The sequence below is a fragment of the Pectinophora gossypiella genome, chromosome Z (genome assembly GCF_024362695.1).
Source record: "Pectinophora gossypiella chromosome Z, ilPecGoss1.1, whole genome shotgun sequence".
NCBI classification, from domain to species: Eukaryota; Metazoa; Arthropoda; class Insecta; order Lepidoptera; family Gelechiidae; genus Pectinophora; species Pectinophora gossypiella.
The window spans coordinates 4,018,576-4,043,211 of record NC_065433.1 but is presented as its reverse complement, the minus strand read 5'-3'; the positions used below and the strand labels follow the sequence as shown (position 1 = coordinate 4,043,211).

General features: G+C 37.8%; 1 protein-coding gene across 9 annotated transcripts in view; it reads right to left on the bottom strand.

Moving 5' to 3' along the window:
• Positions 1–24,636, bottom strand: part of LOC126380082 (glucose transporter type 1) — a 148,973-nt gene that overhangs the window by 48,405 nt on the left and 75,932 nt on the right. For 3 of the 9 annotated variants that reach the window (XM_050029298.1, XM_050029297.1, XM_050029295.1), the window contains 3 exons: positions 19,171–19,227; positions 13,280–13,381; positions 8,908–9,004 (listed from right to left, as the gene is read on the bottom strand). In XM_050029298.1, the coding sequence (XP_049885255.1) occupies positions 8,908–9,004; positions 13,280–13,367 (185 nt within the window). In that variant the 5' untranslated portion in view covers positions 13,368–13,381; positions 19,171–19,227. Of the gene's footprint in view, positions 1–8,907; positions 9,005–13,279; positions 13,382–18,400; positions 18,485–19,170; positions 19,232–24,636 lie in introns of those variants that run through there. The other 6 variants (XM_050029292.1, XM_050029293.1, XM_050029294.1 and 3 more) reach the window with 3 other exon arrangements.

Genomic DNA, 24,636 nt, shown 5'->3' with positions numbered 1-24,636 from the left:
ATAGATCCCGACAAAAACGTGGCGTTTTTTATGCCTGTCGTACGAATTGGTGGCAGTTCGCAGAAAACTGCAAAAGCGAGTGTAAAGATGAAAGGGAGGCTTTGCCTAGCCGTAGGACAATATTGGCTATAAATAGACTAGAATACCGTGTGTGTATGTGGGAAAATATTACTTGTCACTCTTTTGGGAATACAAAATATTCTTCTTCTATTTATATATCTACGTATATATCGGGTTGTAAAAAAGGACACGTGACAATGGATGAAAGGATTAGAAGAAGAGAGATACCCTGGTGTCAAGATTATTATTCAGCAGCCAATGACCCTGACATGGCTCATGTAACGACTACTTATTTACATCAGTAAGTAGTAATCGGGACCAACGGCTTAACGTGCCTTCCGTAGCACGATTCGTCTTACTTTTCGACAATCGGGAGATCAGCTTGCAGTGTCCCAACGAAAGCAGGGCTTAGTGTATGATTTTTGTTACGTGTCCACACCGGTATTAGAACTCGGGACCTCCGGATCGTAAGCCTAGCGCCAAACCATTGGCCACGGAGGCCAATATAAAAAAATACTTATTAAACTTTACATTTTTGCCAATCGGATATTAATTTGAACATTTATTTAATGAGGGTCATTTCACGCTGCATTGCCCTTTATGTATTTAAGTACATTGGATACGAAATAATTCACGTTATTCTAAATCTACATAGCAGTGGCCATCTTTCTATGCCTATCTACTAGAGTATTTTAACCTGAGTTTAACACAGAAGTAAATGAAAACACTGATTTATCAATGTTTAGTAACGAATAATTTAGTCAAAGTTCAGTATTAAACCGCTTGAATGGAGTTTGGGAAAGTTGCGAACAAAATGGAAAGAAATGCATTCTATTGATTGTGTTAGCTATTGTGTTTATAGGTATTCGAAAAACATATATATATATGCAGTAGGTACTGCATATTAAATTCGTCATTCCTCTTTTAAATATGAACTGAATATTAAAAATAACTAAGTTAGTAGTTCAATAATTTTATGTTATTTTGGTCTAACAGAAAGCTCGGTGATATGTAGGTGCTTAGTTCGTCTTGCGTTGGATCTGCGATATGCTGCAAAAGTCCAATCAGTTCTTGCAAAGTAATAAATTAACTGGTTGCGCTTAAGACCTTCTGGTAACATTTCGTTTCTGTAATAGACCAAAGACACCTACAAAAATATTATCACAAATAGTTCGCTGGACTCAGTGACTGAACCTTTGCTCTTTGATTGTAGCCGTGACTGTGAGTTATGTTACGCAAAAACATTATGCAAAGGTGTACGCAGAGGTCGCCAGTTGTTTGAATCCCATGTGAAAATTAATGGCAAGGCAATCCATTAACTGGGCCCTGAAAACTACGGGATCCCCGGATCCTGGAAACTACGGGAAATCAATTGTCTATAATCCAAATATGATTTCAAACTCATAAAGTAGAATTCATTGGTTTAGAGCTCGACCCGGGATCGGAAAACGTGACACTACGATCAAGTTTTCTGCGAACAAGATTGTATATTTTTAAAAAAAATATTTTAAAAGTGTGAAAGTATTAATTTTGTATCCTTAGAACGCGAATAACTTTGTAAATTTGTTAGCAGGATATGGGTATTAGCCATTCATAGTCACATCCAATTCTTGTTCTTTTTTTTTTTGACGTGACTTATTGTAGATTTTCCGCAGATAGCATTAACTACTTGGCCGGAAATTCTTGTTCAAACTAAAGGGAAAATTATGATTTCCATATTTACTTCACCACCGACGCTGGTATTATACAGGTTGTTAGTGAAAAGTATAGAATTAAAATAATATAACAATCACAAATACATGAATTTTGCGATGGATTTTCCATTTGATATTAACTCAGAATCATGGTCTGAATCATTCCCCTTAGTATTCGTTACGGTGTCACTAACACCTGTATATTATAACGAAACGACTGTGTCATAAAACCGTACGACTAAATAATGCTGACATCTAGAACAGACCGCAGTGAGTTGCAGTAGTTATAGTTGAGTACCATTGGATCCTCGAACATTAAGCCGAATCCAGTATATAAGAGGAACTTGGGGCGTTCCGAGCCGGGATTAGGTAATGTTCGAGTTTGTGCGCAAGCTCACAACTATATTCCAATCCCAATTATTCCAGAGGTTCTAGAGGTACATCCATCGCAAAGTGAACTAAGTACCAACGGTTCACTGAGTCCATTAGACCTACGCGATAGGTGGTTTGTCGTATCTCCACGCTACCGTGTTTGTGGCTCACGAAGACATGATTAAATGATTATTCATCTTCATCATCTCCCTAGCATCATCCCGTTTTTGACAGGGTCCCTACCTAATCTGAAGATTTGACAGGTCCGGTTTTTTGCAGAAGCGACTACCCGTCTGTCCTTCCAACCCGCGAAGGGAAAACCAGCCCAATACAAGTACAGATAGATACGATTAAATAATTATTATAAAAGTAAACTATTATAAAGAATTAATGGCTGCACGACTGTTATTTCTACCCAAAGGATAAAATGTTATTTGTGAAATGCTTTACGTAGAAATGCAACTCGACAATAAGTATGTGGAGAACGTACAAGACGTAAGTAATCAAATCATGTACAGCAAGTGATAGACTGGACATGCGGTTGACCAGCTGCAGACATCTGTTAGTGGATTACACCCGCCACAGAGCACGGAAATAAATTACGCTTGTTCGCTACTAGAGGCGGAAGTCCCAAAATATTGGAATTCGTGATTAACTCTGGCAGTGTCAAGCGACAGTCACCGCTTATAGCAAGGAACATTGATAACTATTTTGCAGTAATTTAATTCATTCTCCTTTTGTGGAGTGTAAAAAGAGAGAAATCTTTTCACAAAGTTTGATATAATACTTACATTAAAAATATTGACAGATTTTCCAACTTTGATACTATTATCAAAAATTTACTTTAATAACCTCAAATAGTTTTTCTAACTAAATATTCGATTTCTCTTAATTTTTCATCGTTTTTAGCTCAAATAATTTCGTCTCTACATTTTTTTGGAGACTAAACACTGCATAAATCATTCTTTTAATTATTTTTTTTAATATTCTGCAGCATTATATTTGTAGTTTAAAAAAAAATATAGAAATCAGTATAAGAACAAGCAAATTAAACACTGGTATGAGAACTTGACCACATCATCACTTTTCATCTTGTAATAAAGAGAAACTGTCTTAATATAAAAAAAAAATAAGTACTAAAATTTCCATTACGGCATATTATGTGTGATATTTTGTCCACGTTTTCATCATTCCGACTACCATATCGTCAAACATAATCCTTTAAATTATAATTTAAAGCTTATTTAATTTAATTGTAATTGGCCTAAATATTAACATAATTGTTTCGTTAACAGTGAGATTTGAAATGTAAACTGTTGTCAAAGTTTTAAACAAAATAGTTGAATTTTATAGTTAGTAACTTACTCATAAATAAAAAGATTGTGCATAGTAAACTGCGCCGTAACGGCCAGACGCGACGTAGTCACCGCGTAGCAGAGGACTACAATCTCACGTAGCACAGTGTTACGAGTAAATAAATTAGTCTAAATGCATCCATGATAAATAAAAAGTATAAGACTCACGCCCGTAACTGGTTATGGGGTGGGCAGAGACACTTTTATACAGTATATGTCCGTAAAATGTTCTGGCTAGCAAAGCACAACGCGTGTACAATGATAAAGCTAATTCCAGTATATCGAACAATAATGCTTTGATGAGGTGCTATTTGTAAAAGAAGTCAAGATTAAACCGTTGCGAATATTGTGCTTTCTGTGCCGTTCATATGCTGCGTGCTGTGTTAATTATTTTAAGTGCAAAATGGAAAAGTATGCATAAATTCAGTGCCTTCTTGGCTTGTCTGTGAGTGATCTAATTTTGTAAAATGTAATCTATTGTAATTGGCAAAATTGTGCAGATAAAAAAATACAATCCCGCTGTCGGTTTTTACGACATCTCTGAGGAGCAAATTAACGCGTTGTATAAGTCTGTCTAAGTAACTCTGTCTGTCTGTTAAGCTTCCACACCAAAGCCACTAAACCCCTCGAACAAACTACTAGACCCCTAATGCTGTTTAGATCAATATTCCTCCTGTATTCGCATACACCCGGCATTGAAGCATCTACTAGTAGACTCTATTCTCAGCTTAATCTTTTATCCGTCAAAGTTCCCTGTGAAGCTTCACTCTATTTTTGTATTCAACATATTGTAAAATGCACCCACATTTTGCCAAAGGCTTCAATTCCATGGTAAATATAATGCTTTGGTAACATGAAATGTGATGCTTCAGTGTATACGCAATATTATTGTGAAGTGAAAATGCTCACCGCCGTTTCAGATTTGTATTGGTTATGTAAAAGCGAATTATTAACTGGTTAATTAATAAAAGGATATATCTATCCGAAACACCAGATAATATTTTAAATTTGTCAGAGAATAAATTGAAAGCTTACGTGAAGCTTACTTTATGTAAAAAAGCTTATTATAAGATTAATGATTACCTAAATGATAAAAATGTCTGGTATTGAATGTGTTTCTCTAGTTATTAAATAACTTGTAATGTACCCTCATTGATTTAAAAGATGTGTTGCTATTGCAGTTTCTTGTCATTTCTTCTCCTCAGCCATAACGCCTTGCGAAATGACGTAAATCAAAAATGTTACATTGACCTTCAACAAGTTTATCCATGATAATTACGTTGAATAAATAATTCTGATTCTGATTCTGAACTTCTTCTATAGGGGTCGTGAAATGGATGACCATCACCAACCATGGGTCATGTAGCGACTAAGTTTTTACATCAGTAAGTAGTAACCGGGACCAACGGCTTAATGTGTCTTCTACTTACTTTCGGACAATGGGTAATCAGCCTATGCAACTAAGGGATCGCAAAGTGATTTTTGTATTCGAACCCGAGACCTCCTACAACGGAGAACTTGTTCTAACTAGTTAGTATTGTTTTTCTCAAGTATTACTCATGCTTCTATGCTGTTCTGGGAGCAAATAAAAAACATAGAACACGTTCAGCTGCTTGTCTTCCCGGGCATGTCGTAAAAACCGACAGAGGGATTGCGTCCTCTAACATGATGGACTAATGTTATGGGCGATAGGCTGATCCCTTATCACCATAAGGTTCATCATATCCATCTTAGGACTTTGTATCAACAGTGGCTGCAAGTTGTCTTTGATTACTTGTGGCTCTGCCCACCCCATTTGGGATTACGGGCGTGAGTTTATGTATGTATGTATGTATGTAAGTATTACTCACTCTTATATGAGCATAATAAGGAAGATGCTCTAGGGGGCTATAAAGGCAAATCTATGAAAGCAAAATTGCTATTTGACATTTGTTTGCATTGCGCACTTACTTTTATTATGCGCAAATGTCAAATTGCTTTTTTAGACAAATTGCTTCGATGTGGCCCTTTTAAACGCTCTGCTTAGGACCAGGAAATATTACTATTGTATATAAGTTAAAAATCTTATCGAAAAAAATGTACGGCCTAGTGTTTAAACGAGTATAGCGGGTAGGTACAGAATACATTGCAAAAACGCGGATCAAAGGTATGAAACTGATTCAGTTTTTTTCCCCTAGCAACTGTCAACCGTTAACGTATTTCTGAGGTTTCATCAATTACCGAATCCACGCCTACATTTAGCTATCTTTAATCAATGGGGTACAAAACTGCCTATTTCTCCCACCAGGTGTCGCTGCTGTTGAGTGTTCTTAAATTTTGACGATACTATTTGAGTAAACAAAACATTGTTTTGGTTATATTTTCCCACTGTAACCCTTTGTGCCCTTTGCTTTGTTTTCCCTAAAGATCAGAAAGAAGAAAATTTAGAAGAACTTGTTTTCAATCAAAACTGCCTTCTTCCAACTGGCTGCTTTTCTTTTTTGTAACTTATCCTTCAGACGGGATACACTCCACGTTGTTCCACGTTTTATAGCAATTTATCACGAATTTTAACTGGTCAGTATAGAGAACTGTCAAAATTTAGGAACACTCAACAGTGCCGACACCTACTTAGATTTCAGCTTCTATTTTTTATCCTCATTTGCTCGCAACTGTCGCAAAATCTATTAGAACAGACTACTGGCATAGTAGATGGACTAGAAAGGAAGTTCACTTCGTGTTCTAAGTAGTGAACCTACCTACCGATGTGAAACCAACGAAGCAGAAGCGATATAGACATCTTAATTAACTAATTAATTATGATACGACTACATCTGATCCTATATTATTCATAAATTGAATTAAAACTTAGAATTGACTCCGCTACTAAACATGCAATAGAGTATTTGCCTTGCTACTTTTATTCTGCATTTAAAATGAAACTTAACGACTTTACACTAAGCCAGTTCATAATTTAAATCAACTGAAACTACTCTTCAGGAAATGTCAAAACGGGTAATTTCTATTGTTATAACAGGGGGTTAGAATTTGACATTTGCGCTTATAAAAGTAAACGCGCAATGTCAAACAAATGTCAAATAGCAATATTGCTTTTTCTAATTGAATTGCTTCGATTGCCTTTTTGACCCCCCTAAATAGATCGCAATCTCCACCGATACATCACTATGCTAAAGAACGTCACAGCACTGGCTTTTGGAATTTGACTGATCTAACTAGTACTGCGCATTGAAACTATTGTAAAACTTTTCATACATTCAAATATAAACACAAATTGTACTGAACTGACATTTTGTTTAATACTTTGGACATTAATTGATTATACTTTGTTGTGATGTCATTAATATACATGTTCAATCGTTGAGTTCATTATTACGTAATTTATATTTGAGTGAAAGGGTAAATGGGATTTTAAGTACTTTTGTTAATTTACGACTGACGTTCATTTCAACATAACATACCATAACATAAACGGCCTATATACGTCCCACTGCTGGGCACAGGCCTCCCTCAATCAACCGGAGGGGTTATGGTGCATACTCCACCACGCTGCTCCACTGCGAGTTGGTGGAGGTGTTTTTACGGATAATAGCCAACCCCCCAACCACCAACGGCTTAACGTGCCGTCTGAAGCACGGAAACATCTTACTTTCTCGGACAATTAGGAGTCCTTACCAAATAATGGATAGTCTCATAAAGTGATTTCGACAATGTCCCCATCGGGAATTGAATATCGACCTCTAGATCGTGAGCCTAACGCTCTAACCACTAGCCCCCGTGGGATGTGTTGGCATTTCAAGATTGGCATTTTATAATTCATCCTTATACTCAGTCATTTACACAATTGAATAAGTTTCGATTGATCCTCGCTTCGTGGTTTTTGCGAAACCGTTGTATGATAAAATATTTATTTTCTTGCACGTCGTTTTACTCAAATGCAATTCCACTAAAAAGACGCCATGTTAATTAGTCAAAACTCAAAGCCTCTGTAACAAATACTTTATTTTGCAATTATATCCGACTAACAAAATATTCAGGCAACAGGCAAATACCCTATTAGGTTCTATAGCTTTTTGCAGAAAAATAAATTTTCACTTCGCAAACAATTATTGACTTAATTTCATTTCCCAACTATAGTTACCTTCGCATAATTTTATCAGGCGTATTTAATTCTGCATCAATTATCCACCTGCCAAACTATGACTTTTATTTTATTTTTTTAACATGGCATTATATTAATTTTGGTTGGTGGAGTTTACGGTTAATGAGAATCCAGGTGTGAATGCAATTAACAGCATACTAACCAAACCTAACAAATTTGTAACGGAGTCAACGTAATCGTTTCTTTGCTTGTTCATAAAATTGCCAAATAAATAAAAATATGCATAGTGGTTACCTGTCAGTCAACTTAGGAAATGAAACAGATGGCAAACGTTTTTATGTGAAACGTGTTTTGGCAATCAAAACATTTTAGGAAACGTTGTATAGGTAATGAAATTCTGCGTATAATTGTTCGGCCCAAAGCCGGAATACCGCCCTATTAATATCAGATTTGTGAATTCATTTTCATTGTATAAAATCATTAATTATGATACAACTGAATTATACCTATATCCATTCCGGTATCCAAATGTAAATAATCACCATGATCATGTTACAAAAGTGCCTACAGTATTTATTCACTTACTGTATGGTATTATATCGTTTTGCGCAGTGTACAATTAAATTCATAGTAATTATTTACTCAAAAAGAGCATTTCTGTTGAAAATATTATTGAAACGAAATGCCGGAATCATTTTGGATTTTATTCGCACGGCAAGCGCCGCCCACACACGCAGGCACACACAGAAACACGCACACATACAACGCCACACGCTAAGCAGAAGAAGAAATAAATGAATGAGAGTTCCAACTTACGAGCACACAGATGAACATAGCGTGTTAAACCACGAGATGATAAGATGATTGAAAAAATCGAAGAACCAAAACTAATTAAGTACATTGGGTATCTAATGTTCTCTATAGAAAAAAATATTCGTAAATCCTTTCTAATGTAAAACTACAATTGTAAAAAACACGTGACGATCACACGCATGCAAGCAGCCTTGCTTTCCCATCGTACTATTGGAAAAGTGTCGACTTAACAAGATGCCAAATGTAAGCAAAAAAACGACATAACTCAGTATCGTATCAACAATGTCATGGCCATTGATGCTAATTGGTGCTATGTCCGATGTCATGGGAGAGAGTGGTGTGGGTGCCGCTCCGCCTGACGCATCGGTATCTGCAATACAAGATATTTGGGATGCCAAGCCAAGGTGAGTGTTGAATGGACACATCGATACAAAGACTCGTCAATGATGCAGTAAAGCCAGAGTAAAGGCAGAAAGCTAGTGTTCGACTGGTGTCGCTAGGGTGGCGCACGTACCTAAGTAGAAGCTCCCTGAGTGTCGCTTCGTCCTCTTCCGTCGTCGCATATCGTGTCAGCTTGCCGCCGCCTTGCCTGGCCACATGCTCAGGTACCACTGTGTGAAAACTCCTATTTTATATATCTTCAATTTTGCCGCCCGCCAGCCCGTGTCGAGCGAAATCTCGTTTTGTTTAAGATGTGTAAATAGGTAGAATAAGATCGTAACTCTGAGCCGAGACGACGGCTCTACAAAGGAGAAGTCGACGGCGTATGGATTGTTAGGTCCGCGGTCAAGAGCTGTCGCGAGATGTCGCAGTGTCGCGAGGTGGTTTGGCACGCACACGACCGCGGTGCCGACCGGAACTGGCCAGCTCGTTTCGTCTCCCGGTACTAGGTACAACACGTAATCGCGATGGGTACATTATGATATGGGAAATATTAGATTAACCGGGTTGACTACATTTCCATTACATTGCGTGGCGTTTAGACCCGTTCATTTTTATGTCCGCGTACGTGTTACGGCGGGAATCGAACCGGCGTGTTCACCGTATTGCCAATTAGTTTCAATGACCACGACAAGCGACCTAACAATTTGGAAGTGCGAGCGCTCTCCGCAAAAATATGTCAGGTTGTGAAAGATCGGAAGTATATCTAAGGTACCTGTGCTAGAGTATCGACGAGGACCTAATTGCTCTCAAATTAAGGCGTTTTCTACCTGCGGATTTTGCAAGATATTCTCACTAAGACGGTCATCGGCCAAACTCATTGGTGCTCAATGTATGCCGCGGATTCCTACGCTTTGATTAAACAGAAGACTCAAAGACGGCTCCCAATGATTAGTATAACCCTACTGGTAACAAATTGGATTCACATTTTGTGAAACTTTATATAGAGTAAATGGTGTAATATTATAGTGTCGTAAGTATAAGGATAGAAGAAGAGAAACAAGGCAATTCCGGTGATTGTAAACTACAAATTGTAAAGGTTAACTCAAATAAAACGGGTCACACGACACTGCATTACGATGGTTTTGTCATAATATTTCAAGCGGAGCATTTAGTTGGGAAGATGGTAATGAACTGTATCAAATTTCAGTTGGGAAATTGTGGATTCACCGGTGCATCGCGAACTGATGGAACCAGGTCAGGGTGACGCTGAATTATCGACAAATTGAACCGGTAGTTAGCGAGCCGATGTCGGTCACCGGTACTCATTATCTGCCCCACAGAACGATACTGTTACACCTGCCACCCCTACAGCTATACATAATACAAGGGCTGCTTTAATTAGACTGGTTTGGGAACATATCTGGCTTGAAAAGACTCACAGGTTGTGTAAAAAGAGGTTTATTACCTAGCCATTAGGCAGGACCACAGTGCACGGAAGATCAATTTGAAAAAAAAGCAGCCAAGCTTATCATTAAAGAGTTTTTACAGCAGGAACATTCCTACTTTAAGGACATTGTCGGGAATGGTACATCATTGCTGGTAATGTAGACCCATATTTAAATGTCGTTGGCCCTACAGAACCTTTGAGGTTATATTACTCGTTTTGAATCAAACAAGGTCTTTGGGTTCCTCCGACTACTAGGATTAGAAGTCGGTACTAAGATAAGGTATCTTGCATACATGAATTATGGCGTTGATAGCGACTCCCCGAACGGCAATTCCCGCTACGGCGAGTCTCTTTACGGCAATAGCTTGACGTCACATGCCTCTACGGTGTGTTCACCTTATTATACCTCTACGTCGAGCGATAATTTTTATTTCAGTGTAAAAAATATTGTAAGTAGCGTGGTTAAGATTGTGTTTTGAACTGTACAAGCAAATGACAAACGCGACGTCAAGCCTCTCGCCCTAAAAAGACTCGCTGTAGCGGGAATAGCCGTCCGGAGAGTCGCTATCAACGCCATAATTCATGTATGCAAGATACCTTACAAAAACATAAAAAGAAACAGAGTTTTTAATCAAAAACCATGACAAACTTCGTTTAATAAACCTATATTAATAAATAACAAGTAGAAGCTCAAAATGCCACAACGACACATCGGAGCCCAAATGCGAAATACATTGAAACAAAAGAGATAAATCCGATTGCGAAATTGGAATAAAATATTTTCGGTTCGCCACTGCAAATGCGCTTTTAACTGAATTAACCTCGCTTCTTACAAAGGGAAATAATTTCAGTGACGCATCGAAATTCGGTAAAATATTTTATTGTATTTTGACGCGCAAATTTTATTGTGAGTTGACCTTCAGAGGAAAGATGGCAGCCAACGACGGTCGCATTGTTTTTATTAAATACGTATTAGTTGATTAGGCTGTGAAAAGTACCTAAATTATGTAGTTTCACTTTGTGATTCTATTACTTTATAATTCCATATTAAAAAAGCTTTTTTCATATTCAGGATTCTGTGTAGCTTTACTGATAAACAAAGTTTATAATCAATAAACTACAGATAATACTTTCCTTACTCAATATTCCTAGATAGCAATGTCACTCGAATATTTTCCAACTTGCATAAGTCAATATTTCTCTTTGTTTCGCTCGCTACTTTAGCTGTATATATTTTTCCTATTTGATTCGATTCAATTTCTACAACCTGTCTGGTGGTCAAAGCTTTGTATGCCATTACAAAATAATCGTTTTAGTCGATGTTGTTCTGTTGTATACGTGTACTTATTACTATCCGCATGTGCGCTAAACGTGCTCTAAAATTTTAATACTCGTACCATCAACATTGGCCCCGATTCCTGCAGACACCTCCTAATTTTACTTTAAGTTACACCTGTCATTTTCTTATCCGCCGAAAAGGAAAGGGACGGATGATTGACAGCTCTTAATTTTAGGAAGAATGAATAAATGAATTAATAACCCGGGTGAATCAAAAAGATATCTCGCTGGTATGCAAACCGTTTGACGTGTGCTGTCAACATAATTATATCGGGTTATGCTTGTCGATTACCCGTCCCTTTCCTTTTCGGCGGATAAGAAAATGACAGATGTAACTTAAAATAAAATTAGATGGTGTGTACAGGAATCAGCACCATTGTAGGTACAAATTATATTAAATATTAATAGCCTATATAATAAAGACTACAAAGAACCGGAGAGGAAATATGATTGGCCACCTGATACGAGACGATTCGTTTATAAAAACCATCATAGAAGGAATAATTGAAGGAAAGAGAGGATGGGGTAGACCTAGGAGAACATTTATGAAACAAATAAAAGAGAAGGTGCAGGTCGTGTCGTATCAGGAGGCGAAGGTTTTGGCGGGAAGAAGAGAGGAATGGCGTTTAATCCACCGACAAGAGCGCAGCTCTTAAATAAAGAGAGAGAGAGAGAGAGAGCCTGTATACATCCTACTGCAGCACAGGAGGCATGTAGCATACTCCGCCATGCTGCTTCGGTGCGGGTTGGTGGAGGTGTTTTGGCTAGTACCCCGAATCCAACGACTTCAAATTCCTTTCGCAGCACGGAATCTTACTTTTTCGGGCAATTAGTCGGTTCAGCCTGCAATGGTCCAGCCAAACAAAGGATTTAGATCGGGCATTAAACCTCCAGATCGTTAACCGAACGCTCTAAGGCGCATATTATTATAAGTATACATAATTGAAATAAAACTTTAATATCTTTTGCAAACCATTGAACAATTACACTCAATGATATCGTATACCTACGTAGGTTTTCCGTTGCAGCTGCGATAAGAAAATTAATTTTTAATATGGAATTTATTGAAATATTTCATTAATACATTTGAATACGATGTTTGTTGCAATAGGACTGCCAACTTAATTAGGTCAAAGAAAACCGTGTACGCCTACTTAAATACTTTGCAATATCACTCGATGATTACTGTACAAATAGGGTAGTTGACAAGTAAGTAACATTATAAAAAATTATATGTTTTTCATTTTAGTTGTAAAATACTTAAGTACATATAAATTGATAGCCGAATGTGAAAACGGAATGGAAACTCATTGATAAATTAAACAGTTACATCCCTCCGAAATCAATAGGAAATAGGAACTCTAGACGACATAATAATACATGTTCCTGGCATACGAGTACCGTTTGGCTAGAAAGGGATGGAACGTTATTCCGCCACTGACTTTAACTTTGAATATTTCCAGCGTAAGACAAGATATTCAAAACCAGATTTCAGATTAATCTTCAGCATATTGAAGTGAGTAGATGGATGAAAAGAAAAAACAGTCAACTACCCTACTTCATCAAACGAAGTATTAGAGAATATTCCCAACGGAAAAGGTAGATATAGAACATAGTTTGGAATCCACTCTGATTAGATCGTCGACGTACAGGAAACTGGGAGATTGGTTTTGATACAAAGCTTTCTTAAAGAGTGGGTGGATCTTTGATGTTTTACCTGTGATTTGATCGATAGGCGAGTACAGTGGAGGCTCTTCACTGCCTGCTTGTTGGTGCTCCAGCAGGCGATGGCACGACTGTCTCATGAGCGCTCTCGAACCTGCACATACAGACACCAGTACTCGCATCGGCTCGCTTCACTCACAGACCACCCCCACATCAAGACATCAGGGCTCGCATTTTTTAATCTTCCGTCCCCAACTTGCGTGCGAAAATATATACCTGTTTCATCTTGCTAATGACAAATTCTACGAACTACGAGAAATGGGTGAATACTTTCGCAAGTGAATAGAAAACGAACGATTCAAAAACACGGCTCCTGGTAGCCTAGTTAGAATGAAAGTTGTATAAGGTTGTTATAAACGAATCACGAGACGTTTCGATTGCATTTTGGCTAGTCGCTCAACCGAGCTCACATTATATTTATCCCGTTGCGATGATCGAAACATAGCCATCTAATTGGCTGTTTGAATATTCAACATAAATATGTACAAGCATAAATATGTCGTTTTGTGTCTATTGGGGGTGATTTGTGCTTGGCTTAGCTTAACATTCAAAAGTAATTATCAGTTGACTTAACCGTTGGTCGCTAGACAGCGGATCTGTTATATTGTAAGTAGTCCTTACTAATATTATAGTTTGCGAGTTTGTTTATACAAATCTCTGGAACCACTACTGAATTGATTTTATAAATTCTTTCACTAGTAAGAAGTTATATTCTTCTTGAGTACTAAAGGGGTGGTGGTGTTAGTGACATTGTAACGAAAACGTTAAGGGATGGTTCAGACCATGATTCTGAGTAGATATAAAGTGAAATTTTCCATCGCAAAAGTAAACACTTGTAAACACACAAAATTTGTAAACACAAAAGAAAACATGTATATTGCGATGGAAAATTCCACTTGATATTAACTCAGAATCACGGTCGGAATCATCCCCCTCAGTATTCATTACAACGCCACTAACACCCTGTATATTTCATAATTGTACGGACTCACGAGTAGAAAGTTATATAAATACTTACATAAGGCAATCAAATTATACTGTGCGTAATAAACTAACTGCTTTTTTTCAATAAAAGGATAAATTAATATTTATTTAATTATCACTGGAATAGCAAAATTTTATTTGAAAGATTCAATTTTGGAACACTATATTCTAAGCGTTGACGCTATCTTACTATTGGCAAATTGGCCCTAAAGTTAAATATAGGCCGCCTATTGTACTCATTATATTTCTCTTTTTGTCTCTTTTTGAAGTTTTGTTTTTTTGTTTTTTCCTGTTTATGCAATAAAGTATTTGTTATGTTATGATAACTTAGTTTACATTTGACATGGAGTTAAGTCAACTGATAGTTGGTTATCTTAAATAGTCACACACATTTAAGTAAGTACATAGAACACAGTAGATATGATGTAAGGAATCAGTAATGATACAAGATAAGAATAAGTTCGTTATAGATAGAAGGCGAAACATTAATCGACATCAGGGGGGTTAAAAAGGCCACATGGAAGCAATTTATCTAAAAAAGCAATATTGCAATTTGACTTTTGCGCAATGCGAACAAACGTCAAATAGCAATATTGCTTTTTAACATGAATTGCTTTGATGTGGCATTTTTTAATATTGCTAGAAATTAATGATGTAGTAATGAACGGCAGGAATTTTGCGATATCGATATAGTACAGTAAAGTTCTATACTTACAAAGAATAACGGTGCCGATTCTGGCGACCATAAACACAAACCATAAACTTATGTTTTGTGTAGTTATGTGTGTGTAATAAAGTGCATTTGATTTGACTTAGATTTTTTTTATTTAGCGGTTATTACATTTTCCAATTCATCCTGCCCGATGGCTTAAGGTCACGGGCTTGGCGATTGGGATCGTGCAGCCTAATAGCATCGGGTACTTTCCCAAGTCAAAGATAAATTAAGAAATTCTGATTACTAAATAAAACTGTTCTTTTTCTATTTAACTTATTTACGAATTGCAATAAGGAAATATAATAATAATAAGTGCGACATTTTGTCACGTTTTTCTATGACGTCGCGAGTTGCCTTTTCATACAAATTGCATAGTAATTTCGTGTTTTGACGTTTAGTCAAAAGTAACTGATTTGACTGGTTGGAAACTGCCCCATTGATGTTTAATAGTGAGTTAGCATGGATCAAGGACCAATACGGGTATAATACAAGGACCAATTGGTTCTTGAATCAGTTTAGCGCAGTCTCGCTCATTTGAATGAATGGAATGGAATGGAAAGGTGCTCAAATGAATGGAATGTTGTAGATATTAGTTGATGTAGAATTCCATGGGTTCCCTCTGTCTTCCCAAAAAAAAAATAGGTGTCATATTATGTGTAGAAAGAGATAGGAGATTACTTTTGAACTAGTGTGTCAAATAAAGTGGATGTCCGAACCGGCACCATTGGAAAGTTATGGATAGAAACTAAGTGAGTATGATGCAAGCGAAAGTGCGTAGACGCATAAGAAATACGATTTTTCAATAATACGTAGACTGTTCCGTAAGCATTAAGCTACTGCGTTAATACTGATCAATATAACCCTATATCATAACTTATTGTAGGATTTTTACTGCTTCGTAGCAAAATGATAAAAAGGGAACCCTTCCGATGCGATTCCGTACGAAATTATTAACCTGATACAATAAATTTTATACACAAAATTAAAAAATAAAATGCCATGAATGGGTTCAAGCAAAGGATGGACGGACGGACGGAAGGACGCCGTGCCGTTGTATTTGCTCGATTTGGCGCTACCGTGTCCCGAGACCAGATAAATTGCCGCCAAATATCAAATTAAAATATCAGCCAGCGCGGGCAATTACTGTGAGATCAAATATTTGAATCAGACGAAAGACCGTCGGCTCCAATTTCAAAATTCGAACATATAAACTAAACTGATAAAAATTAAAACAATGGTCCGCGCGCAGCCTTCACGATTCAAGACTAAACTATTTGGGAGGGGGGGGTGAGGTAAACATAGCTCAGAAGCTGGTGGGGAGCGGGGAGTTGCCGTTCTACACGTAGTATTATTTCTTATTCTATGACATAGGTGCATACCTAATCATATATGATTTATAACACTGCTGTAGCAAGTAATCAAGGGTACTTATCCGAAAAATAAAGAAATAATAAGCGAAATAATTTTGTATATTTACCTACCTACATATTCACTTTTCCTCAAAACTAGAGTGAACAGGTATTTACTATGTAAGCATTTATCACCTTAGGCTACATCTGCAGGTGAGATTGTAGTCAAAAGTAAACCTATATTCAATAAAAACGAAAAATTAATTGATATTACCGAAGCGGCGAATATCTTAAGGAACAGTCCACATGAGTAGATGTTTCAAGAGTTCAGACGGAAACCAGACATGAGGAAGATAAGGGGAAGATCTGCAGTCACACTCACAACGTCTAAGTTAAGGCGAATCTCACTGTAAGTCGCGTGACAGCAACTGTAGGGAAAGCCGGTGGCTACACGATGCCACCGTAGTAAAAATTCAAGAGAATGTGAAGGTTAGTGTTGCCAACATAGCGGTTTATTGGCTAATCTTGGTGGCTTTGGCTATAGGCAATAATTATGGACCGAATTGGAATCTATAGTTGTTTCTTTTGTAGTTACAAATACATTTTATAACGTATTCAACTAATTCAACCACTGACACTAAGCTAAAACTATTTTTTTTAATTTCAACGTTTACTTTCCGTCAAAGGCAAGCAACACAGTTTTATTTATATTTTTTTTTGTATGATACTCACCCTGTCTTCGCCGTGTAACGAAAAGTTGATACTGCGTGTTTTACGTTAATCTAGCACGTTTAAAAACCCGCCTTTGGTGGGCGTTTTGTTGCAGCTCACGGCCACATTTCGCAAATGGACTCTTAATTTAGTGTGGTAATTGAGATGGTGACCTACTGCATCGAAGTAGGTACACTTCCCTTGCGCCTTCATGATAAATTGACCTATGCACGTGCACAAGCGGATTAACTATAAGCGCCCAGAAGGACCACTCGAACTTTCAATCCGAAGAAGCCTGCTGCATCTAGTATACGAATAAAGCAGTATACGCGTGTATGATGTTTTTTTTGTTTTACATGTCATTAGGTTTTTTCTTTTCATTTATTCATAGACCTCGTATAACTAATAGACAACCAGCGTCTGTAAAAAAGTGTCCGCGGCGCCCGGCGCATCTTGTCACAAGTGACGGCGTAAAACGCCACTGTACAACGCTATTGAATTTTATTTGAACAGCCATAACATCTTAATTTGGGGGAAAGAACTTTTATTTTTTTAATGTTCTAATAGTTATTTTTGTTTATAGGATGTCATTTAGATTAAACCCGGTTATAAATAAAACTTGATCCATCCAAACTTATTAAGTTTGAAACCATTTTGACCAATCTAATTGTTTATTATGTTACCGAAAAAACTGTTCTATTTTTTACAAAAGGTTTTGTGAGTGTGTGATTTCACTTTAAAGTTGAATATATCTAAATATATCTTTTTTAAGTTTTTGAAACTTTCGCTTGTGTGCGCGCTCAGGCTTACGTAGCTGACGTACTGTTTTTTTTTACTACGGTGGCAGTACTGGCGACTACGTCATCTGTCATACGACGTAGAGTGAACGCCTAATTGAAGTTAACTCGGCTACGTATGAAAATTGAGCACTTTTTTAATACCTCAGTTTAATTTGTAGAGGCTTTTGTCAACACAGACGATTTTATGTGCCCTCCGAAGTAAGGAAAAGCACGAAGTGAAATAGCCACCCATCCATAACTGGATATTCCCGTCATTGCCTAACTTTGGCAATCAACAAGTTTGAAATGTAATATTAATATTTACATGTTCCAAAAACAAAGATCTACGATGAGTTACTTTAGATATACCTAAACTAAACTTTTGGGCTGTTTCTTAGTAACAGTTTGTTTGTTAGAATGAGGCGGAATTATCCATGCCGTTTTACAGAATTTTCATTACATAAACTAAGTATGAAATATAAATTTGTTTATTACATTGACGTTATGCCGAGTTAACTCAAATAACTTATAACACGGATCAAAATACTTTTACGTACGTGGGTTTTAGTACAAACCTTGCCGCAGCGATGCGGCTTGGTGACTAGTTCCGGGGAAAACATGGAACTCCATCGAGGTGCTAGGACCCGCCGATGTGCTCGGACCAGGCTCTACTGACACAACACTGGACTCCGCAGACGTGCTCGGGCCAGGCTGTGCCGGCAGAACGCTGGTCCTCACTGACAAGTTTGGCCAGGGTTTCACTGGTAATACAGTAGGCCTCGGGATCACATTCCGCACCGGTTGTTTCTCCTGAGCTGGTGCTTGTTCCGTCGGCCTAGGTATTATTCCGGGCTCTGCCCTCGGCATCTTCACATACTCAGATCCTTGATAGAATATCCTCGCGGGCGCTTCGACCCCCGGGCGCGGGTCGAAGGGTCGGATGCCGAGGGCCAAGCCCAGCCTGGGCCCTGACGGCCCCATCTGCGTCCTCGACGGGATTTCGGGGGTTTTAGGCAATTTTCTTTTATATTTCCTCATCGTTCTATTATATTAATGGTTCATGCGTCTACAAACTGTTGGAACTACGTTAAAATTTGAACAAATCGATATGGTGCAAGTGGGAGCGCGCCAAGCATGCAACTCAGAATCTATGTCTGTTTTAAATGTTACCTTAGTGGATTATGTGTCATGCATTATTCCTGGAGTTCAAACTAAGATCTTTGTTTTGACAAATTGTACAAAAGATTTTAATTTTATTCGCATAATGTTAGTACAAGGTGGGAGGCCCTAACGCGTCTCATCACTTGCAAATTTCAAAAAAGATAACAAAATATGTGTTACGTACCTTTATTCTAGTTATTGTCATTTGACTACAACCGATGGCAGTCTGATCGGCGACATTCTGTCTGAAACAAAGGAAAATGTGTCACTATTTGTAGTCTTAGAACTATGTCGCGTTAACATTTTTGACATTTAGTCAGACTTACAGTTAAATTTCCTATAAAAGTTAAAAGTGAAATGGTTCTAATGTATAGACAATGGTAATGCTCGTACCTATTATAATTATGTCATGTTACCATTGATGTAGGTATAATATGTTACTATGGTAACAAGTATTACTGTTACTATACTTGTTACCGTACCATTGCAAATACCGTCAGCTTATAACAATAATTGTCAAGACTGTAAAGTAACGAAAAATTGTGAACCGTAAAAAAGCTTTATCAGAATTCGATAGTTATAATGTATCTGTCGCTAGCATTAAATTATAAACGAACTTTCACGCAGGCGCGCAGATGTAGCTGATCTTAATATAAATTAAGCATCTGTTTTAAGCTAAAATCCGCTTTTAGTTAAAATACGTTTTACGTGCGTAGATTTTTATAAGGCTTTTGCTTATATCAAACAAGATCAGTAAGAGTCTTTTATCAGTATCATTAGAAATTAAATGGTTTGTGTGTAAAAAACGGTATCAAAGTGAACAACGGTCTCCGTAGTCCAGAGGTCCCGGGTTCGAATGGTGTGGAGAGAATGCATCCGCATGAACGCGCGTGGACGCATTTTCTGTGTCATGCGGCGCAGTGTGAGAATCGCTTTAGTGATGTGAAGTAATACAAAATACAATAGTCAGTCTGTTTTGTAAACAGTAATCAAACTTACGCCCAAATAATCTGAGTAGGCACCACATATCTACCGTTGGATCATGGCAACAAGGGAGTTATGCCCTCAGCACTAAGTAAATTACACGAGTCAGTCTGTTAATTTGCGTCGGCGTGCGAAGCGGCCGACCTAGACATTTCTGGCTGAACAGCTATCGCTTTACCCGCCGTTCATTGCGTAGTAATACAATAACTAGTTGTGGTTTCGCGATACCAGACAAGCAATACATGACGCGGGAAGTTTTATAATACGATTGTTGCCGAAGTAAAGTATTCAGTTCCTACCGGCTTCCCTCAATCAGCGTTTATCGCTATCAACCCACTAGGATCGATTAATTCTTACAAATATTTTTTCCCCCCAGACCACGCCCTGAGCCGAGGTTCGCGCCCAACTGGGCACGCTCAGGCCTGTAGTCTTAAACGTTGTACCGGGTGAGAGCCTTCAGAAAATAAAACTCCTACCGGTTATGCTCCCGCGGCGTTTCTCTATAATAAGTTAAAAATATATTACAGTTCCGAAGTTTTATTAAGAAAAAACAATCGTGTATGTTTTTGTCTGTTTAAGCCGTTAAAGAGTAAGGAAGCGCGCGCAGGCTGTTTATCTCACTTGCACATGGGGTAACGAGACCTTTGGGTAACGCACTTATTACATTTCTCTTTATTAAAATTCATAAATAAGTTAAATACAAAAAAAGAAAACGTTTTATGTCACCTTTAGATCTGTCTTTATTTAGTAATCAGAATTTCATAATTTATCTTAGACCTACCCAATTGTCCATCATGTTAGAATGGACACAACCCCTCTGTCGAACAAAATATTTTACTTAATAAAATCACGGCACAGCAACAATAATTCAGTTTAAGTATGTTAAAAAAACGGGTAGTAAAAACATTTTATATCAAGCCAAATAACGGTTGCGAAACAATTCAATGTTTACAATTTAAAGCAAAATCAGTAACACAACTCAACTATTCATACAAAATACTCTGAAATTCGCTGGAATATCATCCACATCAGTTACAATACAATAGTATTGTGCAACCTGTGATTGCCTCTAAATATAAACTGTTACATTGAAATGTGGGTGTCATAGTGGGTGTGCGAGCGCGGGGATGCAACCAGCCAGGCTTTCAATACGTAATTTGATAAAGGTAACCAAACCGCCCTTTGTCGTGGTAAACTGTTCCGTAGCTGTTAAATTTGACAGTAACAACAAACAAACGCGCAATATTGGCATATTGCAGCCGACAGATATCTCCTAGAATAGAGGCACGGAATGATGGCCGTTTTTCTTTGTCCGGCCAAGTTAGGCAAAACGAAAAAAATAATCCAATCATCCCTGAAAGGACAGCCCCGCCTGTATAGTATATACCCCTCGCCAGCTAAGTTTAAGTACCTGTTTTGACGTTTTGACGTTTGTCCGCTCATAAAGTTGCGTACTTTTAAAGGAGGCAAATTACATATTGTCAATAGTGATGTGCCAGTCACAAAATTTATCGATTTTTTTACTCTACTATTTTTTTACGTACTACTTGCAGTTCTAGTTCTAAATCCCGTTCTAAACCACGACGGGTTTTAGAATTAGCGAAACTTAATTTTTCTTTACATACCGGTTTCTTTTTATAAACAATCGTCATTTTAAATCACTATTATGAGGACTGTTTGGCGGGAACGGGAAGGTTGCTTTCTTCATTAAATAATCTAAATAAGTAATTAATACGAAGTGGTGTTTTTTAGTTAATGATCGCATTAAGTTAGTCTGAAAACATTTGCGACAGTGTTATTATATCGGAATATTCAATAAACAAAGTGTACCTATCTATTTTCGCTTCGTGCCAACAAGCCGCTTCATAACTCGAAAGCTTAAGCGGACTTTCGAGTTAATTCGTTTGGGGTTCGGAGTAGGAGTCTACTCCGAGGGTGGGAGCTTAGGTTTCACCTTTCATAATCATCAAGAAAAAAATACATAAGACACGGCTGTATGGCCTTGGTTCCCTTTGCCTTGCCCTTCGGGGAAAACCAAAACAACAAAATCACTATTATGATGTGTCAAAACGGCCATCATAACGTGCAGCCACGCTCGGAAAGACAACGTAAACTTCATAAAAGAGTTTCGGTTCGAAATGAAATGCAAAATACATAGAGTAACATGAGTCGCCGGCGAACCGGGCTCAGTATAATCCCGTTTAGCGTTTTATATTAACTTAGCTAGGAAATAAAACATTACTAAGAAGAATTTCATCACAAGAGTGCACCTGCATTACTTATAAATTACCTGTTCACTTGAACTTTGAACGGCATTCTATTATTTTCCTACGGGGGAAATGAAATTAGTTCCAGGTTTAATACGAAAAATTCCAACAAGTAATTACGGGCGAAGGTCAAGTTCGCCTTTGTCCCGACAGAATAAAAGGATAAACAAACTTAGAAAATTATAATGTAAAGCGGAGAAATCGACCTTCTCTGTTTCGTCGTCAAGTAAGACAAGAATATTAAAACCTTCGCCATTTTGCCGGTAAAACAAGGCTTCCGTTTGGTCTAGCCAGGTCCCCAACGCACAGGCTCATGATCTGTAGGACCCCGGTTCGAATCCCAGTGGCAAACGACTGCCTGTCTCACTCCAAACCCGCGAAGGGAAAAGCAGCCCAATACAGATTATGTCACATACGTCCGAAGCACATTTCTCGGGAACGTGGGGTTTCTCACGATGTTTTTCTTCACTTCTGAGGATGTGATAAACCCCAAAGATTCAAATAAGAATTCGAATATTAGTTTAGGCGCGTGCTGAAGTTCAAACCCGCGACCTCACAATGAGAATCATGCGTTCTTCCAAGTGGATTACTGCGGCTCTTATGCTAGATATCTACTTAATTCTTTTATCGTGTGGGCTGTGAGGTAGATTACCAACCACATCAACCCTGACGTCAGGGTTTTTATTGATCCTCCTAAGGCCCCTGACACGACCGCGTGCTTCAGTAATTACACCAGTTAGTAGTAACCAGGACCGACGGCTTATCGTGCTTTCCGAAGCACAGAACATCATAGTTAAGGATAATCGGGTGATCAGCCTGTAATGTCCTAACCAAACTTATTTTTTGTGATATGTCCTCACAGGGATTCAAATCCGGGACCTCCGGATCGTGAGCTCGACGCTCAAACACTGAACTACAGAGGCCTAAAATACCTACTGAAATGGGCAAAATATATTGAGTGTAACGCAAAGAACACCGAAATCCAAATACTATTAACAGAGCTTTTATATTTCAATAAAGATTATAAAAACTAAAGCTTCATTTCATTTGCTAGTCTAGTTTAAAGTAAGTAACGCGTAAAAAATATCCAATTTATTTAAAAATCAAAACGATATTACTTAGTTCGGAATAAAATTTCTACCCTGATCTTTACACACTGCGAATAGGCCTGTTACACACTGAGAGACTCAGTCGCGACTGCATCGATAACGCTGCGAAGTCGCGGTGTATACACTTTGGTACCATGTGACATTAACTTTTTGACAAATTGAACTGTAAGTCGCACTAAATGTCAAATATGTTAGTGCGACAGAGTCCTATAGTGGGTATATTGCTCTTGGCTGTAGGTATCGCGTCCTATTGATGTACCTACTTTTTGTTTTTATTTTAAGAACTGGGAAGTTACGAAGATTACAAGGTGAAGTAATGCAAAAAAGCAATGCTATTTGACATTGCTTTGATGTGGCCTTTTTATACCCCCAGTACGTGTATGATTTAATTGAAAAATAAAAAACAATAATTGTTTTCTCTACCTATTCCCTGTATTCAATCGTTTCAAAACACAACATGAATAAAATGGATATTTTATAAAACTAACCCGTGATTTGTGGGAATGGGAACGACTATAGTCTTATTTCTTTTTTGAAGTGACTTATTGTAGATTTGCCGCAAATGGCATGAACTACTTGGCCGGAAATACCTAAGTATAGTCTCAGACTAAAGTCCATGTCTTTGAAAAATAGCCTACATTGCAGACATCACTCTTTCACTTTGCAAAATCGAACAATGCGCAAAGAAGACATACATAAATAACATATTATTATGCGGCTCTCAAAACGAAACACCCGCGACAAAGTGTCTTTTTTTATCGCTGTGCACGAATTAAAAACTGCAGTCTTATAGAGAACTTTAACCCACTATATCTCGAGACCGTTGAAAGCATCAGTCTAGTTTATATGCAGCGATAAAAAAAAGCACCAAAACCCTCAATTCCATTTAAAAAATGCAACTACCTTGATATTTAATGCAAAGCACAAATCACTCTCACATCACTATGCAGGAGTGGCCAAGATGGAGTTGTATTTATTTACTGGCTTAGCAGCACCGGTAACACCCCTGACGTCGGCACAGGCTGCACGGGTTGCTTACCGTTACCGTTTATCTACGCAGATAAACATCGTACAGCTATTGGTCGAAGCCCACGTTTCGCGCCGCGCAAAACCGTCAACTCGCAAACAAGTATAAAACCAGACCGGACTTCAGGTTAGGTAAGCGAACCCTGTGAAAACGGGATAACGCTAGGGAGATAATGAAATAATTACCAAGTATGATATTGTCTATTTCAAAATACAACCGGTCCATATTTAAACTGCGGATGATAAAAGAACAATATTTCAGAA